This window comes from Benincasa hispida, chromosome 6 (assembly GCF_027475165.1).
Source record: "Benincasa hispida cultivar pf3 chromosome 6, pf3_genome.v1.1, whole genome shotgun sequence".
NCBI classification, from domain to species: domain Eukaryota; kingdom Viridiplantae; phylum Streptophyta; class Magnoliopsida; order Cucurbitales; family Cucurbitaceae; genus Benincasa; species Benincasa hispida.
The window spans coordinates 29,455,334-29,474,895 of record NC_143483.1 but is presented as its reverse complement, the minus strand read 5'-3'; the positions used below and the strand labels follow the sequence as shown (position 1 = coordinate 29,474,895).

At 35.2% G+C, this 19,562-nt stretch overlaps 1 protein-coding gene and 1 pseudogene across 1 annotated transcript; one reads left to right on the top strand and one right to left on the bottom strand.

The window, feature by feature from the left end:
- Positions 1-948: 948 nt before the first annotated feature.
- LOC150035579 (putative peroxisomal acyl-coenzyme A oxidase 1.2) lies at positions 949-2,505 on the bottom strand. The gene is made up of 4 exons (XM_090314360.1): positions 2,299-2,505; positions 2,128-2,215; positions 1,894-2,056; positions 949-1,120 (listed from the first exon to the last, which is right to left on the bottom strand). Exons 1-4 carry the CDS (start codon positions 2,503-2,505, stop codon positions 949-951), a joined length of 630 nt encoding a protein of 209 aa, XP_090170486.1.
- Positions 2,506-2,555: 50 nt separating this feature from the next.
- LOC150035578 (microtubule-destabilizing protein 60-like) lies at positions 2,556-3,732 on the top strand (annotated as a pseudogene).
- Positions 3,733-19,562: the final 15,830 nt, after the last annotated feature.

Sequence of the window (19,562 nt, the reverse complement as noted above, 5' to 3'; positions counted from 1 at the left end):
GGCATCCCTTTGATCTAATTTTATGAAATGTTCTTGAAAACCATGGAAAGAGAGTTTTATTCTTAAATGCCTATTAATTTTTATAAATATAATTATTTTAAGCTCGTCACTCATTATGCTGCCCAGCTCACACTACAAGAAAATTGACCTTTTTCGAAGGTCAAAATTTTCGAAAAAACATTTAATAGACCTTCGATACATGTTTTTTTCAAAGGTTATCTCAACCTTTGAAAAGTGTCGAAATAGATCCCGTCGAAATTTTTTTTTCAAAGGTTTACTAACCTTCGAAAAGTATTATTTTTCAAAGGTTAATTAACTTTCGAAAATTTTATTTTTCAAAGATTATATATCTTCGATAATTGTCAAATTATTTATCGATAATTATCTATTCTCAAGTAGTCTTTTTCGAAGTTTTTCATTATTTTTAAAGGCTAATCATGTTATTTTCAAAATTTTTAAATCATTCATAAAAACTTATCTATCAACAATTGTATATCCTTCGAAAATTCTCTTACAAAACCTTTTAGCACATTTATTGACAAATCTCGGAAGGTTGTTTTCACTAATTCATCTACATCTACTACCATGAATTACAAAGTATAAGAATATAATAGAAAAAATAGATAATGACATGAATGGAAGTAAACTTATATGTCATAAAAGTACACCAAAAAGCTATCGAAATTCTATAACATCAAACTATAATTGATCAACTAGAAACAAATTTTTTACGCATCTCTGCCATCATTTTTAAAATCTATCCTCAAGACGATTTTCTAATTCACTTATTTGACGCCTAAGTGCTTCTACCTCAACCTCTCTTTGTTGTTCAGATTCTTTTCTTTGTCGTTCAGATTCTTGAAGTCATTGTTCGGACTCATTAAAATGACACTCAAGAAAAGAGCAAGGTGATGAAATAGGCACTTCCAGGATTACCTCCTCCAAAGGTTAGTGAATTGTCTTCTTCGTTTGGCCCGTCGGAGCTATTTCTGACATTGGAAAATCTCGGTTTGGAAAATCAACTACAATCATCTTTCTAACAGATACCATAGTGCCATAAACTAGTTGCCGCGAAACATCTGATTGCACATATTTCCCTTCCCTTGTAACTTGAGAAAACCTGCGAAGTTTAGAGCCAACTTTAGAAGGTTTGTTCAACTGAATGCATGATATATATGCATACCAATTAAGAGTCTCTATTTATGTATTTTCTTTGTTTTTTGAATTTTTGTAAAATGGAACAATAGAAATGAGATTCGCCAAGGTTCATCCCTCAAACAAGCAAGGAAATGATCTCCATTCCTATATCCAATAGATAGACATGACCAATGTACAAGTCTGAGGAAGAATGAGATGTTTGAACATCTACTTGCAGACACTAAGCATCTGCCTGATATGAAGCTAATTGAAAGTGGATTATATGTACCTCAAGGATTGAAACTTTGTGACAAGTGATAATAATCCCTAGCAGTGGCGGATCTAGAAATTTTGTTGACATGGGGTCTTATAGTTCAAAAAAAATAATTTATAAGTGAGTAGTTCTAAAAATTTATAAATTTACTGACTTTCGTACATTAAAATTGTCCTCTACGAGATTTCATATTTTGAAGTCAATAACTAATAACTTCATTACCTATCTTATCAAATAAATCTTTCTCAATATATGTTACAAGACAATCATTCATCCATTGGTCTCCCATTCGATTATGCAACTGAGTCTTTATAATACTCATAGCAGAAAATGTCCTCTCTACGGTAGCCATTGTAATTGGTAAGATCAATGCTAAGGTGAGCAATCGATAGACTAATGGGTAGCCAAATTAGAAGAAGAAGAAGAAGAAAATAAATTACAAAACATACCTAAAAAACTAGGAGAAAATGAATAGAAATAACCTCATCAACAGTTGGTTCCTCGGTATGCGGACGTGATCAAAGTGTGTGACCCCATTATCCATAGTATTGTAAGGTCCAATCCCGAATTTCATACCAATATCTCCAATGGTTATGCCCGGTAGAACTGAGTGATCATCCAAACTCCTTATCTGGACTATGAAATCTACAAATAATAAATCAGGATCAAGAACACTAGAGGATTTTAAGCATTTTCATATATAGTAATTTGCATACCATGCACTTCATAGTCCCGACCGTCGGTGATAAGACGAGCAAATATAATCGCATGTGTTGAAACCTTACCCAAACCACCAGGCCACCACTGTTCACAACCAAGAAGGAACAAAAATAAGACACAAAGAATGCAACATATATTCTCATACCTAAATAATATACTTTACTTACTTTGCTTGAGGTAAGTGTAGGACTATGTATAACAAATTCATCTGTCTTTGGATCAGACGTTGCAGTTGTTTCAAGTCCTTGAACATTTGAACCATGACCCAGTTCGGTTTGAGCATAGCAACCAATTATTTGCATCTTATATGCCCATGGCAACCACTTCTGTAGCTGCTCCTCAGTTCCTTGCGCTTTAAGGAATGGAACGAACATTCCCTAAAATGAAGAAGAAAAATTAAATGACAAAAATTTATGTTACTGTAATGCCACCAAAGAGAATAAACTCAACTCACACAGTGAACATCTGTATATGCTGGCTCATCCACAAAGAACCTTAATCTACCAGCTTCCTCTTCTATCAAGAAATAACAACACAAGGTAAATACAATATGTTTTGATTTTCAGAGCACTAAATCTGCAGACACAATTGGTGGAAGTAGGTGGAAGAAAAAGCAGCTAACAGTCACTAGGCAGAAGCCATTTAAGCTCAGAACAGAAGTAAGCAAAATGGGAATATACCATGAAAATTTCAGCTTAATTCACAAATTCACAATCTTTTCTTTCTTTGTTTCTTTTGAATTTGCAGCAAAGAGGAAAGGAGAAGGAAGAAGAATTTCTAAAAAGGGTACAAGAAATAATGATAGAGGAAGAGAGACAAAGAATACCAATTGCTCAAGGTCTTCCATGGACAACTGATGAACCAGAGGTATGTGTTGAACTTTCAGCTCTTGAATGCACCATTAGTGCTTAAAAGAAAAATGTCCATATCCATTTGTAGTGCCTTGTTAAACCCCCTGTGAAGGAAATTACAATACCAGTGGATCTGGTTCTCCACAGTGATGTAAGGGCAATAGAACGCGCTGAGTTCGATCATCAGGTGGTTTTATGATCTCAGGAAAGAACATCTGTTAATCCCTTGTGAAAAGTAAAGTAATATGATATATGGCCTGCAACCCAAATTCATAAATCCATGTTTTTTTTTTTGTTAATGAGAAGGTAGCAGAGAAGTTGTCTGTGATAGAACAATACAAGATGGAAAGAGAGAAACAACATAAGGTATAGAAAAAAAAATGAAATGGCTATCAATTCAATTCATATTATGTGTTGATTTGTTTGGTTTTTGTGGTAACTAACAGATGGTTGAGGAGGAAGAACTAAAGAGGTTGAGAAAGGAATTGGTTCCAAAGGCACAACTAATGCCTTATTTTGATAGGCTTTTCATTACTAGAAGGTAAAGAACAAAGTTAGTTTAAATTTCATTTCATTTGAGAAATCTTGAGAGAAGAATGTCATTAAGGGGCTTTTTTGGTTATTTAAAGGTCAGTAAAGCTTCCAACTATACCTAAGGAACCAAAGTTTCACATCCCACAGTAGAAGAAGATAAAGTCCTGCTTGTCATGGAATGATATGAGCCATTTTACCTTTCAGTGTCAACCATGATGAAGAAGAAGAGAGATTGAAGAAACAACTCTGTTAAAATTATGTGACATAGTGTTCATCTTCTCTCTCTCTGTGAATAAGCAAATTTGGGTGTTACCATGCTAGGCTTTAGAAGAATTCCTTCAAACAGATCGTTGTTTTCAGCCAAATAGAAGAATATTTCTGACCAGACCTTTTCAGCCACTTCAAGTGTCCTGTCAATGGAATGGTCCCCATCAAGAAGGATCTCAGGTTCTACAATAGGTACATGGCCATTGTCCTGAATTAACAAAATGAATCATGAAATCTGTAATAAAGCGATAGAAGAAAAGAATTTTATCGCTTTAACAATGAACAAATAACTATTCTTTTCGTAACAATGAACAAATAACTATGTATTCAAAAACCCAATTAAACACACACAAAAAATCTATTTACTTTAAAATTCCTTGCATTCACTATCCCTCCAAGTAGCATAACCAAAGAGGATCAACGTTCCACTCAACTAAATCAGGAAACTCTGGCTATTTGTTTTAAGTGCCATACGAATCATTTCTATTCTAAGAAGATAGAAACATCAATTTACACATCAACTTTCTTCTCATTCAAAACATCTCCAATTGGCATATCTGATACAAAACCAAAGTCCGAAGCACCTTAAGTATAATTCAAATGTTGGCTCAGTAATTAAGGAAAGAGTTCGTGGCAAATACAGCCATACATAGAGTTCAGAACTACAAAGTCGACCCCGGAGGGGAAAAGGAAGGAAAAATAAGTGCATTTAAGCAAAGGAAGAGAGAGAGAGGCGGAGCTAGAATCGTAGTGTTGAATTAAGATCAAAACACTTACGAGTTTAATTGCAACCTCTTCATTCGTTTGTATATTAGTACCTGCAGATGGAATTAAAGCATTAAAACCTAGTTGTTGTAATAAAGCAGCATAATGAGAAGCTAGAATGGAGAAAACCCAGACGAACCAAGATAGATCTCCCTGAAGGAGCCGCCACTGATCTTCTGGCCAAGGTGAAACTTATTGCCGACGCGAGGTTCCATTCGGGAAGGAAAAAGAAGAAAGATAAGCGTAGAAATGGAAGATGATTAGGAGAAGTTGAACATGGAATCGAGGGAATCAAGGGAATTGAGGGTGAAGAATTCAAAATTCAGCGCCATGTCGTCGCTGAGAAGAGGAATCAGAGGTTCATCGATTAAGAAAGAAATGAAAGAAAGCGAGAAATTGCAATTAGAGATCTAGGGCAGGGCAAGGTAGAAATTTTGGTTATCATTTCTTTGGTCACTCCATAGGGCGGTTAGGATTGGGTAGGTTAAAAACTTAAAAAAAAGGTATGTTTTACTTGAAACGCCCATTGCTTATATTCCGCCTATCGTGTAGCACGTCTGCTTATTGTTTAGCGCAACATGGTTATCGTCTAGCACTATCGTCCAGCTTCTACGCTTATTTTCTAGCGCTTTCACTGATCGTGCAGTACTTTGCCTATCATATAGCCCGATCGTTTAGCGCGTCACTCCTCATTGTTTAACGCCACGCGTATCTTCACGATCGTCTGACACATCTGCCTATCGCTTAATGTCATCGCCCAGCGCCTGCGTCTATCACCCAACGCCCATCGCTTAGTATTCCGCCTATCGTGTAGAGCATCTGCTCATCGTTTAGTGTAGCTCGTCTAGCGCTATCGTCTAGCTTCTACGTTTATCGTCTAGCACTTTCACTGATCGTGCAATACTTAGCCTGATCGTCTAGCGCGTCACTCCTCATCTTTTAACACCATGCGCATCTTCACAATCGTCTCACACATCCGCCTATCGCTTACCGTCGTCGCCCAACTCCCATCGCTTAGTATTCCGCCTATCGTGTAGCGTATCTGCTCATCGTTTAGCGCAACACAGCTATCATCTAGCACTATCATCTAGCTTCTACACTTATTGTCTAGTGCTTTCACTGATCGTGTAGTACTTTGCCTATCATATAGCCCGATCGTCTAGCGCGTCACTCCTCATCGTTTAACGCTGCGTGCATCTTCACAATCGTCTAACGCATTCGCCTATCTCTTAACGTCATCGCCCAGTGCTTGCATCTATCGTCCAACACCCATCGCTTAGTATGCTACCTATCGTGTAGCGCGTCCGCATATTACAAATGCATATTTTTCTTAAAGGCTTCTACTAACCTTTGATAAAAGTAAGTATTTCCAAAGGTATTTTAACGACCTTTGATAAATGTTAATATATATTTTTTATTAAAATAAATCTCATCTTTAATTTTTATTAAGAATAAATTTTTTTAAAGGTTTTCTGAAATCCTTTGATAAATGATAACATTGTTATATTTCTCAAAGGTTTTTCCAATACCTTCAATAAATGTATATCTTTCTTAAAGGTTTTTATTAACCTTCAATAAAAGGTGCATATTTTTTAAAGGACTTATCAAAGCCTCCGATAAATGTATGTCTTTCTCAAAGGTTTTTATTATCCTTAGATAAAAACTGCATATTTCTCAAAAGGTTTATCAAAACCTCCAATAAATATATATCTTTTTTAAAGGTTTTTATTAACCTCCAATAAAAAGTACATATTTCTCCAAGGTTTTTCCAATACCTTCAATAAATGTATATCTTTCTCAAAGGTTTTTCCAATACCTTCAATAAATGTATATGTTTCTCAAAGGTTTTTATTAACCTCCAATAAAAGGTGCATATTTTTCAAATGACTTATCAAAGCCTCCGATAAATGTATGTCTTTCTCAAAGGTTTTTATTATCCTTCGATAAAAACTGCATATTTCTCAAAAGGTTTATCAAAACCTCCAATAAATATATATTTTTTTCAAAGGTTTTTATTAACCTTCAATAAAAAGTACATATTTCTCAAAGGTTTTTCCAATACCTTCAATAAATGTATATCTTTCTCAAAGATTTTTTATCGCCTCCGATAAAAGATTGTCGAAATAGCTCAATTTTATTGTAGTGTCACTCTTTCAAATGCTTTTCTTCCCTAGATAGCGAAAGAGTTCCTCATGCCTAGTCTACATAAACCTCATCTGCCACAACTTCAAGTCATCAGTTAGCTCACATTATTTAGATCATTGTATGTAATTAGTTCCGGTCAGTCTACAATGTACTCATAATAGCAGGGAGTGAGAGATGAACTATTACCTTGTACTTCTAGTACATTTTGTGTGATGTGTTAGGAGTTGGTTCTGTTGATATAGGTATATATGACACTGTAAACATCTTTGTATGGTTTGTATAAGTTCTTGAATGCCTATGAGGCTGTTGGAGGTGTTGGGGATGTATATATATGTTGTTTATCGGGTCAAACAGGAAACATGTGGATAGTAGATGTCACGAGAGGGTTGATAATTACTATCTTCACATCTCCTTCTAGGTTAATAAGGTAATCTGGAAGGGGTATGACAGATTCGATCCCTACAATCACCCCTCCACATGTAGAGGATTTATGTTGCATTACATATAATACTTATAGAAGAGATGAGATGGATATTTCCCATCATAACTTAACATAAATCTTGTTCATGTTACTGGATTATCAATATTGAGATATGAGTTTGTGATATTGTAAGGTTGTGAAGATGGAGGCTGATATACTCAAGTCTTTGAACTTTTGAATGGGAAATCCTATTATCAAGGCATTCTTAAGGCTAGTATAAGTAAACTGCAATTCCTTCTGTCTGTTGGAAGTTGATCTACTAATATGTGAATTCCTTCACGATGGTTTTGATATTGACTTCTTGTTCTTGTTTCTTTCTTATGTTTACAGGAGGTTCATTAATATTGCTCAATAAGATTTCATAGTAAGCCTCATCTCCTTTTATCCTATCAGGGTCTAAACCAGCTTGGAGTTTCCAATTTACTAATCCTCTGTTCTTTCCTTCAAGCATTTTCTACATTTTTCTATACTCTTATCTTTAAGATCACCTTAAAACTAAACTTGTAAAATCCTATATAAATAGGAACAAGCTAAAAGCTAAGGGTGGAAAATGATCTGATCTTTTCTGTAACTCTTTGTAAATCCTCCAAGACTCTTAATATAGCTCCTCTCGTGGACGTAGGCCTTTTTTACCGAACCATGTTAACTTTCTTGTGTTCTTCTTCTCTCTCCAATCTTTACATGTTTGAATCTTGTTGCAAATCATTTTCTTCTTCACGATTTCAACAGCTTCTTCTTCTCCCTCTTCTCTTTTCTCTCTCGACTGCAAAACACAAAACCCAAATGCCCTTCAACGTGTCTGGTAAGATCATCACCAACGTGGCCATTTCTCCAGCCATTTGTTTCCATCATAGATCTTCAGTTTTTGGGTATGTCCTTCATCTTGAGCCTCAGTGGACATTGGAAATGCCGAACAACATCATCTCAAGTTGGTATTGTTTCTGTGATTCTATGCTTTGTCATATATATAAGAAATCATTCCATTGATAAATGAAATATCCGAATATTACAACAAAGAAGACGACGTAAACCCAAATGGGGGATTGATTGTCAGTTCTTTGGCTTCTCTATTTTGCTGTGTTTCTTTCCCATCATAACAACTATTAACCTTCACAATGATGTTGGTTTCTGAATCTACTGCTAGAAAATTTTCCCTAATTTATCTATCTGAGAGCACTTTGCTTGCTTTTAGTTCTTCTAATTTGTAATGTTTTGCTGTTCATTCAAGAATTGAAAATATTGTTCTAGGAGATTGTTCATGAAAGATTATGCTTTTCCCTTACTATAGTGGCCAACACAAAAGTAAGCCTCTCCATTCTCATTCTGTTTATGTATGTTCAAACTGTTTGAAGGAAACAACTTTTGTGCTTGACATTACATTCCATCATAGAGTGAAGAGGCTTATATATCCTAATAGAATAAGAAACACAAGAAGCAAAATGTTGGAAAAGTTCCACAATACATTGAAAATATGCTCTAGGTGAAGCTTTACAGTAATTACGGTATTTTATGGTTGATGTTGAAGTTATTTTGAATGAATTCGAATTTTATGAGTTGTTCATGTGTACTCTCAATGAAAGTTAGGTTATTCATAAAAGAAGTTTAAGTTATTCGTTTGTTAATTGTTTCTCGATTGTTTTGTTGATTGTTATGTCATACCTAAAATTTATCATTGGCTCCCATGAACAAAAAAGCCATTGGATAGGCTCTAACCAAAACCTCTATCTATAATCATGATTCGGAATGTATAGGAAAAAAAAAACTTCATAGTTTGTTTCATTTGTGTTGTTGCTAGTGTCTTCTTTTTACATATCAGGGAAGGGCTTTTCAACGAGACATATTTTAAGCAAAAGCAAAATGATACTCGGATTGCTAAAAGGCATTCCAACAATATTGAAAGGTGAAGTAGCTATGAAAATTTTTTTCTCGTACTCAATGTATCCGTATTCCCGTAGGGGAGGAAAATAACAAATTTTTTACCTATGTTACAATTAACTGTTTGGAAAAATTACTCTTTTGGTCTTCAAATTTTGAAGAATATGTGTATTTGATCCGTGAGTTTAAAAAAAGTACCTTTTTAGTCCCCAGATTTATAAGAATAGAACCTTTTGGTCTATGAATTTTAAAAATATACCTATTTAATCCCAACTTTATAAAAATAGGTTCAGAAGGTCCTTGAAGTATTTTTTGTTTGATTTTTTAAAAATATTTATATGATATTTAAAATTAAAAAAAATAGTTTGAAAGAGAATATGGTTTTTAAAAATTATTCTTCTAATTTAAAATGTAATATAATTATTCAAAATAATAGTATAGAGTTATCTGAAGGACTTTTTAAACCGAATTTTAAAAATTGAGGGACTAAATTTTTAGAATATAGTCCGATGTATTGGGCTTAGACGATTTTAACTGAGACATTTTGAACTTGAGGTCAAAAATGGAAATTAAAAACACAAAAATATTTGCATGACCAACAACTTAAAAGACGAGATTATGCAATATTTATAACATCATGAGGAAGAAACGAGATAAGGATAGAATTACTGTATTGAGCCATTGGTTATCTGGGTTCTTCTCTATAACATTCCAAATTTTTCAGGTAATTTGTATTAGATTATTTTGAAATATTTTTGCATTATTTTGGTAAATTTGGGCTAAAAATTTAATTTGTGAGGTAAGATAATTAATTTAAAAGATATTTATAAATAATTGAAATTTTAATTCAATTTAAGGAAAAGTTGGGAAAGTGTGTTTTTAAATTGATTAAATATTTGGAAGGATGTAATTTATCTCAATTATTGAATTGTATATTCCCTTTAATTTTGGTTTGGAGGCAAAAATAAGTTAATTAGAGAAGTTAATTGGTTTGAGATTAATTTGATAAGAGATTTGAAAATGTTGGATTATTTTGGATAAAGATTTTGAATTTTTGGATTATTTTGGATAAAGATTTGAAAATAAATAAAAGGAAAAGAATTAGGATTTTGAAAATTAAAAGAAATTTGAAATTTAAGAAGGAAAGGGGACATTGTGGTTCTAAATTTCATCCTCTTTAATTTTGGAGTGTGGATCCAAATTAGAGAAGACGATTAATTTAAATTGAGTTGATAAGAAAAATTTGGATTTAAGTTAAATTAATTAGATTATGGAATTTTTAGTTTAGTTAAATTGTGAATTTTTTAATTCAATTAGAATATGAGATTCCCAAATTAATTACATCATGGATTTTTTAATTAATTAAAATATAGATTTCCTAATTAGAGAAAGTGTTTTATTCAAACAAGAAATCTTATCTATCCTACTACTTCAAATTATGGAATCCCAAAGAATTTATTATTAGAATTATTTTTCCAAACCATTCACTTTAGTCTAAAGGGAGGTCGATTAAAGAGAAAAAATCCATGTTACATTCATATTTTTTTTTAGCCATTAACCATTGTGCTGTCCCCCTCGCCGGATTTTTTTTATTTGGTGACTTGTTGATTTTTCTTTAGATTTCTTCATTGGTTCTTTAGTACACATTGAATTTTGGGCCAACTTGATTTACCTATAAGATTTGGAGCATCAATTCAAGTTTTTAAAAGTCGTTAATGTACTATTCAATAAATTCCGGAGCTTTGGAGTGCACAATTGGTGAGTATTAAGACTGTAGAACGTTTTGGATTAGTTATAAATGTTGAAAATTGGATTTTAAATCCTAAATGATGGATTATGTATAGATTTGAATCTTTGAGTGAAGTTTGGAATAAATTTGAAGTAAACAAAGCATTTGAGACATTAATTCATGTTTTGTTGGAGGTTGATTTCTTGGACTAATTTTAGAATTTCAATTCGAGGTAAGTAATCTTACTAGTGAAACCGCCTATGTGCTAGACGGTAAATTTAAGATTAATCTTGAGGATTCTAAGACTGCTTATCTCGAGATGCATACGGATAAATAAGTTGACTTTGGTTATGTTTTGAAGCACGTTATGAGTGCCATCATGAACTAAGTTAATTTGTTATTATGATTTCCTAGATGAGCATTGAGCTTGATGATGCGTATTTACATGTCATTGGATTATGTTTTATGATGCATGTTATGTTTATGATAGTGGTAGTTACCCCTGCCCGTATTTAGACACCCACCAAAGATGGTGATCTCCTCTGAAATTTCACTAAAGGATTGTGTTTCCTTTGGGATTCACCAGAAGTTTGTGTTTTCTTCGGGATTTACTAGAGGTGGTGATCTCCTTCGGGATTTCACCAAACGTTTCGGGTTTTCTTTGGGATTCACCAGAGGTTTTGTGTTTCTTTTAGGTTTCACCAGGCTTGTGTTTCCTTCAGGATTCACTAGAGGTGGTGATCTCCTTTGGGATTTCACCAAAGGTTTCGTGTTTCCTTCGAGATTCACCAGAGATTTCGTATTTCTTTCAGGATTCACCAAAGGTTTCGTGTTTCTTTCATAATTCACCAGAGTATCGTGTTTCCTTCGGGATTCACTAGAGGTGGTGATCTCCTTCAGGACTTCATCAGAGGTTTTTGTTTCCTTCGGGATTCACCAAAGGTTTGTGGGTAAACCTAATTAATGTTAGAATGGGTTCAACTATTCACTAGTTAGCCATCCCATGGAAAGTAGAGGTTTATGCACGTCCAACTAGAGAGTGGAATCTAGAGGACATAGATGCTTAGCCTGACTTTGGTAGTGAGGTTACTTACTGAGTATTTTATACTCATTCTCTTTTATGTTATGTTTTTCAGGTAAGTGCAAGGACGTACTAGCGAATGGCAGAAGGAATCCGTGATCGTACCATTGGGACCAGAGAGATGCTTCCGCTCATGATTTCATGTTTTAGTGTTTTAAATTCTAGTCTTGATATTTGAACTTAGAGTTCCATTGTTGAAATTTTTATTTATAAAACTTTAAGAAATTTATTTTGAGCTTATATTTTAGGGGGACCCCGATCAAATATTTTCAGTTATTTAAATTTTACTAAAGTTATTTATTTAATAAAATTCGTATGATTTAATTAAAATGTGTGAGAGAGTCGTTTTGAGATTTATGCATGCATGTAGTAATAACCTAGTATAAGTCCTAGGAGTAGGACCATTATAATCTCTATCTCCCAATAACTATTATAATTATCTCCTATAATTATTATTTTTAATGTAGGGGTCTCTAATATATATTTTTTTTCATTAGATGCCTATCATATGAAATTTTTGTTTTAATACAACCAATACACTTTTCTTAAGGAAATGAAGAAGAAATTTTAAAATATCTCACTTAGTGAAAACATCATGTTAAATAATCTACTGAAGGGATCAAAGCAACAAAATCCTAGAGATTTCGTATAGAAAAAGAAAGAAAAAATGATGAAATTTTTGAATAATTCTTCTAGGGAATGAGGCTTGATGATTGGGCAAAGAGAATGTCACATTTTATAGACCTTTATGGGTTAGAGTTTCCTCAAAATCAACTTTAGACCATTCTTTATCGATCTAGAAGAAAATATTAAACATGTGATTTGATTTGGTTTGATCAGGAAAAATTTATGTAAGTTCTAAGAAAATATGAAAAAAAAATCCTATCAATGATATCAATCACTGGTACCGTGCTAATCTTTATCACTTCAATCAATAAATAAACATGATGTTATCAGTAATGTAATAGTTACCTTTTTCTATCATTCACTTGTTTGGTTCTATGTTCTTCATCCATTTTCTCTTTATCATCTTTCTCTTCACCTTCTTCCACTTTCTCTTCCCCTTTTACATCCTTTCTTCTTCATCTTTATCTTTCTCATATTATTCCACATCTTTCTCTCCTGCATGCATATATCATTTATGTTTTTATATTTTTTTATACACAAAAAGGTAAATTTAGCTCTTTGTCTGTGGCATCTATAAGCTCCAAATTGAAGGATGGTGCTTTTTCTTTTAATTTCAAGTAATTCTTGAGACTGTTTTTATTGCTACCTTTCTTCTTTTAGTAGAAGTCTATCATTGATAGCTTCTTGAAGTGATCAAATATTGTCGTGGGCATTTAATCAATCAATCTATACAATCTTCTACTACTGATCAGTAGTACTAGTAGCAAGACCTAGCTAATCTACAAGGATATACGAGATTTGTTTCAATAAGCCAATTTTCTAGTTAAAGCGGTAAATGGGGATTTGTGTGTAGATAAGAGATAAAATGCAAAAAAAATAAAGGATAAATGGTAAATGTAATTTAAATTTGGATTAATCTAGTCTAGAAGCGAGAGGCATTCTGATGTAATTTTGATAATTGGACCTTTTAATTAAACATACATCTGATTAACATGTGCATATCAACTTGCTCAACGACTCGTTTCACGTAACGGACGACCTACTCATTGGAAAAGCCAAACAAGAGCCCTAACTATCAATTAAAAAAATGCCCTAATCAATCTAAATGCTTTTATCCTATTGCGTTCGATAGCGTCCATATAGGTTATAAACACTTGCATGTAGCTTAAGGGCATAAAGATAGCTCCTTTTGGAAGTTATCACTTCCATTACTTTGTTTATGTTGTTCAATATACTGGGATCTCCTTATGTTTTTCCTTAATGTCTATCTTTAGTGGGATCTCCTTATGTTTTTCCTTAATGTCTAATTTTACCTCTCCTCTTATTTCAATTCTTTTCATTTCCTTCTTTTTCCTTTTCAACCTCAAATTTCATCTCTATTTTCTTGATTGATTGCTCCACAAAATACCCATAGAATTTTTATTGTAGTTCTTGCTCAGTTGGAAGCATTGAAACAACATAAAACTAAACACGATGTTAGACAAAAGGAAGCTAACAGTGATACTACCAATAATGGAAGTTATCACTGATAGCATGATATTAGTAATAGAAACTCTAACCCTAAACTATTACTAATATCATGTTGATAACTTCTCTAAATGATAGTATGCTAATTCTTATCACTGACTTCTTGTAAATGGATTTTGAAGAAGTTGTTGTTGATGTGTTGCCAATCTTCTAGTTCTTATGATTCCTATCAAGTAATCTTTGGTCAATCACTTTTAGTTCTTTTTCCAAATCCAACATTACGATTTCTTAGTCTTGGTATGATCTCTGAGGCCCAATAAACTAACACAAGGAATCCTTGTAGAAAAACTAAACATTTTTAGATGCTTCTAGCTTACTTTATTACATCCTTGTTTTGGAACAAAGAAATTCTCTAAAAAGTATAAGTTGGTAAATTTGACCTCAATCTCAATGGGTATAGAGACATCAAAATTCAAAACATTATATGTCCGATTAAACTCTCTTATTTTGATTTTTTTATTGGTCTTAAAGAAGAAGTTCCTAATTGCATTGTCCTATGATTCTTCTTCACTATAAACATCTTGTATAGGATACTCATCATAATTCAAACCAGTGATTAGACATATAAAAAAAATAAAAATAAAAATAAGCTAAATTATAGACCATATCCTCTATGTTAAAGGCCAAGATGTTGTGTGTTTCTAGTTGTACTGTAAGAAATAGGATGAAGCGAAGGCTAAACGATCATTGTCAAAGACTAAACGATCGTTGAGAGATTAAGGCTAAACGATCGTTGTCAAAAGTCTAGACGATCGTTGTCAAATATCTAAACGATTGTTGACAAATATTTAAACGACAAGGCAAGCGTCTACACGATAGAGGTGAGAGTGTAGATGATAGGGTAGGAGACTGCACGATTGGGTTGAGCGTGTAGGCGATGGAGAGTACACGATAGGAAGTAGATGATTGGGTTGAGAGTGTACACGATGGAGAGTACACGATAGGATGTAAACGATAAAGATAATTAGCTATTAGATAGGTAGAGAGAATAAACGATAGAGGAAATGTATTAAGACGATCGACCTTCACGATAGGTATGGCTCGTCGTGTAGCGCTATTTATTAACATATAAAATTCCACATGGCAAAGCATCAATGGTCCAATATAACAACCATGAAAGATAAAATGCAAATTTAACCACCAAATAGTGGAACCTGAAGCTGAAGAAAGAAATGTAGAAAACGAATGGAAAAATTTGTTATATTCTTCAGCAGACGTGACACTCATTTATCATCCCCCCGCAAGCGAACGAGGAGCTACCGCGATTGTAAGCTTGGTCTTCAAACTGAGAAAGCGAGGACTTGGTAAGGCTTTTGTCATGATGTCGGCCAGCTGATCCTCAGAGGGGAGGAATCTAATTGAAAGTTGTTTGGAAGCAACCTTTTCTCTGAGGAAGTGAAGATCAATCTCAAGATGTTTTGTCCGGTTGTGAAGCACAGGATTGGCGGCCATGTATGTGGCACTGAGGTTGTCACAGAGCAGTAGAGGGGTGGAGATGCGATTGGCACCAATTTCAATGAGAACTAATTGGATCCATAATACCTCAGCAGCAGCATTGAATAGACCACGATATTTTGATTCGGCACTGGATCGAGAGACGACCTTTTGCTTAGCTGAGCTCCATGAAATAAGGCTGGAACCAAGAAAGACACAGAATCCACTTGTGTTTCGTCTGTCATCCGGGCAGCTGGCCCAATCGGCATCTGTATAGCAAGTTAAGGCCAAAACATGGGACTTGGTTAGAAGAATACCATAATTGCTCGTGCCTTTGAGGTACCGAAGGAGGCGTTTGGCTACTCAAAGATGTGAAGTGGTTGGGGCGTGCATGAACTGACAGAACTTATTGACACTGAAGCTGATGTCTGGTCTAGTCAGCCTACAATATTGGAGGGCACCAACTAGGCTTCTGTATTCAGAGGGGTTGTCCAGTGACTGTCCATCGGTGAGGGACAGTGAGGTGCCAATAGCCATTGGAGAGTGAATTGGTTTTCAGTCAGTGAGTTGTGCGCATTCAAGAAGACTGTGAATGTACTTTGACTGAGACAAATGTAAGTGATCTGATGAGCAAACCACCTGAATGCCAAGGAGAAAAGATAGATCATCGAGATCTTTAAGTGCAACTGAGTGTTTAAACAAGTAATGAAGTGTTGAATGGTTACAGGGCTATTGCCAGTTACAATAATGTCATCAACATAGATAAGAAAGATAATTATTGTATGTGAGGTGCGGAAAATGAACATAGATGTATCAGACTGTGCATTGGAGAAGCCCCATTGTATCAGACAGGTGTTGAGCTTAGAGAACCATGCGCGAGAACTTTGCTTGAGGCCATACAGTGCCTTGTGCAGAAGTAACACATGATCAGGGTGTTAATCACTTATGAAATCAGGTGGTTGTTGATAATGGGCAGAAATGCACGTTATCATAGTGCTAAGTTCTTAAACAATGTTAGCTTACATTGATGAAATTTGTTAATTTGCATCCATTAAGCATCAATTTCATAATATTGCGGTCGCATGCGTTTATCGCATTAGAACAGTTGATTTTTGTATTTTTATGCAAAATATGCATTAACGCAATGCAAGAATTGCGATCATAGGAAATCATTGGACGAGCACAACTTCACCGAAAGGCTTTGCGATGATTGTGTTCGCAAACATTCGCTCGAGAAGGATCGCCGCAACTTGGTCAGCGCAACATGGTGGGTACATCTGGGTGAAAGTCTAATTAAGCACGATGGGATAGAAAGCTGATGACAGTCGAATCTGAATTAAGTTGACAGTCGATAACGATCACAAGTACATTCAGCTTTTCGATGACAATTATTTGGCGCATCAGTCAGGAATTAAAGTCGTCCCATCTGTACAACCATGAGAGAGAAGCTGCCTTTCACCATGGATGCTCTATAAATACCAAGGGCATTCTTCAAAAAAGGGGTTCACGAGTTTAGTAGTTAGAGATTTCATACTTTAGTTCGCACGTCTTTGTCCATAGTTTTCCTTTTCATTTTCAAGGCGGAGCAAGAGAAGAATGGTGATGCCGGAGATTGCTCAGGGCAACTCGAAAGAGAACCTTGAGGCGAAGAAGCAGAGAGCGGGCCGACTCTCGCAAGAGCGAGATTATCTTTTGAGCACGAGTAGAAAATAGTGTAAAAGCCTGGGCAGCAAGAGATTGCTACCAGACCCTTTATTATATACTTGCATTGTTATTTTGTACTTCATCTTTATATTTATATAATGAAAGTTCTATTTCTACATCTGTTCACTCTCTTAGCACGCATGAGTAGCTAAACTAGTCGAATGGGTTGAGAAGAACTAAGCTAACATGATCTAGGAAGTTCATTGCTTGCGATTGTCTTGTTTTATTCTATGAAAAATACCCTTTAGAGTTACACGAGAAAAAGTCTAAAGAAAGAACCTAATGTCTCGAGAGAGCTAGGTTAGAATCTGGACTCGAGAGAGCAAGATTATAACTGTATAAACAAGAGATAGGGACTTAGAGATAAGCTCTGTTTGTCAACTTGCATCGCATGCATTCTAGAGATGGGAATGATATTATGTGGTCGCCTTATTTATGTGTGTGTTATCCTGTCATCGTATAAATAAAAATAGAGTCTTATGTGTAGGTACTATAGACTTATTGCATATATCACATGCATTCTAGCATTAGAAGCCATAGCATTCGCATCGAGAGGTGGTTTACTATTATATGCATGTTGCATGTTCGCAAAGCATGAACGAATTCTAGGAAGTGTTAGCCGAATCCTTCTCAACCCGTTCACCGCATACTCATCGCATCTTCCGTTTACCAACTTTTTTCAAACTCTGCCGCATTTATTTATTTTTCATCAACACAAACAACAAATCCAACAATTTATTTATTTATCCGGTTACCGCTAAGATCTTCATAAAAATTACTAATGCAATCTATTTTCACAAGTCCCTATGTTCAACCCTGGACTTACCAGGAAACTTAGAGGAATTTACACTTAGATTCCGCTGGGGAAACTTGAGTGCACAACGCAATTTTATCAACGCATAGCATCCACATTTCCACTTCATAAAACCAAGCATCAGTTGCTTGATGTATACTTCTTTAAATAGGTCGCCATTGAGGAAGGCATTGTGTAAATCAAGTTGCCGAATGGTCCAGTTATGAGACAGGGCAATTGACAGAACAAGCCGAATGATAGTAGGCTTAACAACTAGGCTGAAGGTCTTTAAGTAATCGATGCCATAGTCTTGGTTGAAACCTTGAGTAACCAAACGAGCCTTGTAACGAGCAATCTCACCAGATAGAGTTTGTTTGACTCTGAACACCCATTTGCTGCCAATTAACTTGCGATCCTAGGGTAGAGGTGTGAAAGACCATGTATTATTTCTGATGAGTGCTTCATATTCCTCAAGTATTGCTTGCTTCTAGCTTGGATGAAGGAGGGCTTCCTTGTAGAATCGTGGTTCTGTTTTATCCAAGTCAGTAACCTCGGACAGCCAAGCCTTTGGTTAAAAATGCCCATCTTTGACCGTGTAATCATGGGGTGGTTATTGGTTGTGAGGGGTAGGAATGGTGTTGGTTCTGAGGTGATAGGAAAGTTGGAGTGTGGGGAAACAGGGGGAGTTGGGAGAGTAGAAGTGGGTGGTGGTGAGGGAGAGGAAATAATGGGAGTTGGTGGATCGGTTGATGGTTCAGGTGATTGGGGAAGATGGTGAGTGGGTTGGTTGAGTGGTGTAGTTGCAGGTGTGGGTTGGGAGGATGGGGTAGAAGAAGGCAGGTGGGAGGAATGATGGTGATGAACATAGTTGCCTTCGGAATTGGCAGTGACCTGATGTAAGGGGGAAAAACTGATTGGAATGGGAATGGAAAGGACTTGAGAGGAGGAGTGTGAAGGAGAAAGATTGATGGAGAGTTATCGAGGAAAGGAAAAGTAATTTCATTGAAAATGACATGCCAAGAGACATAAATGCGATCTATTGTGTGATGGAGACAAAGATATCCTTTGTGCAAGAAAAAGTAGCCTAAGAATACGCACGGATGAGACCTATATTGGAGTTTATTGTCATTGAATGGCCGAAGGAGTGGGAAACAGGTGCAACCAAATACTTTAAGAAGTTGGTAATCAGGAAGTTTAGAGTATAAGGTTTCATGGGGGACTTGTTTTCAATGAGAGGTGTAGGTAGTCAGTTGATAAGGTAGATGGCGGTGTGGAAAGCAAAGGGCCAGAAGCTATGTGGAACAGAGAAGTGGGCAAGCATGGCTAGACCGACTTCAACGACATGCCTGTTCTTTTGTTCGAAAGTGCCATTTTGTTGGGGCATGTAAAGACAAGATACACGATGAATTATGTCAATTTTGTCTAGTATAGGTGAGAGAGCTTTGACCTCCCCTCCTCCATCAGTTTGGATTGATTTAATAGTGATGGAAAACTGGTTTGAAATCATAGCTTGAAACTTAAGAAAACAGGGGAGAACTTCAGATTTTGCTTTCATTGTATATATCCAAGTAAAACGAGAGAAAGCATCGATAAATAACAAGAAATATATATCTCCATT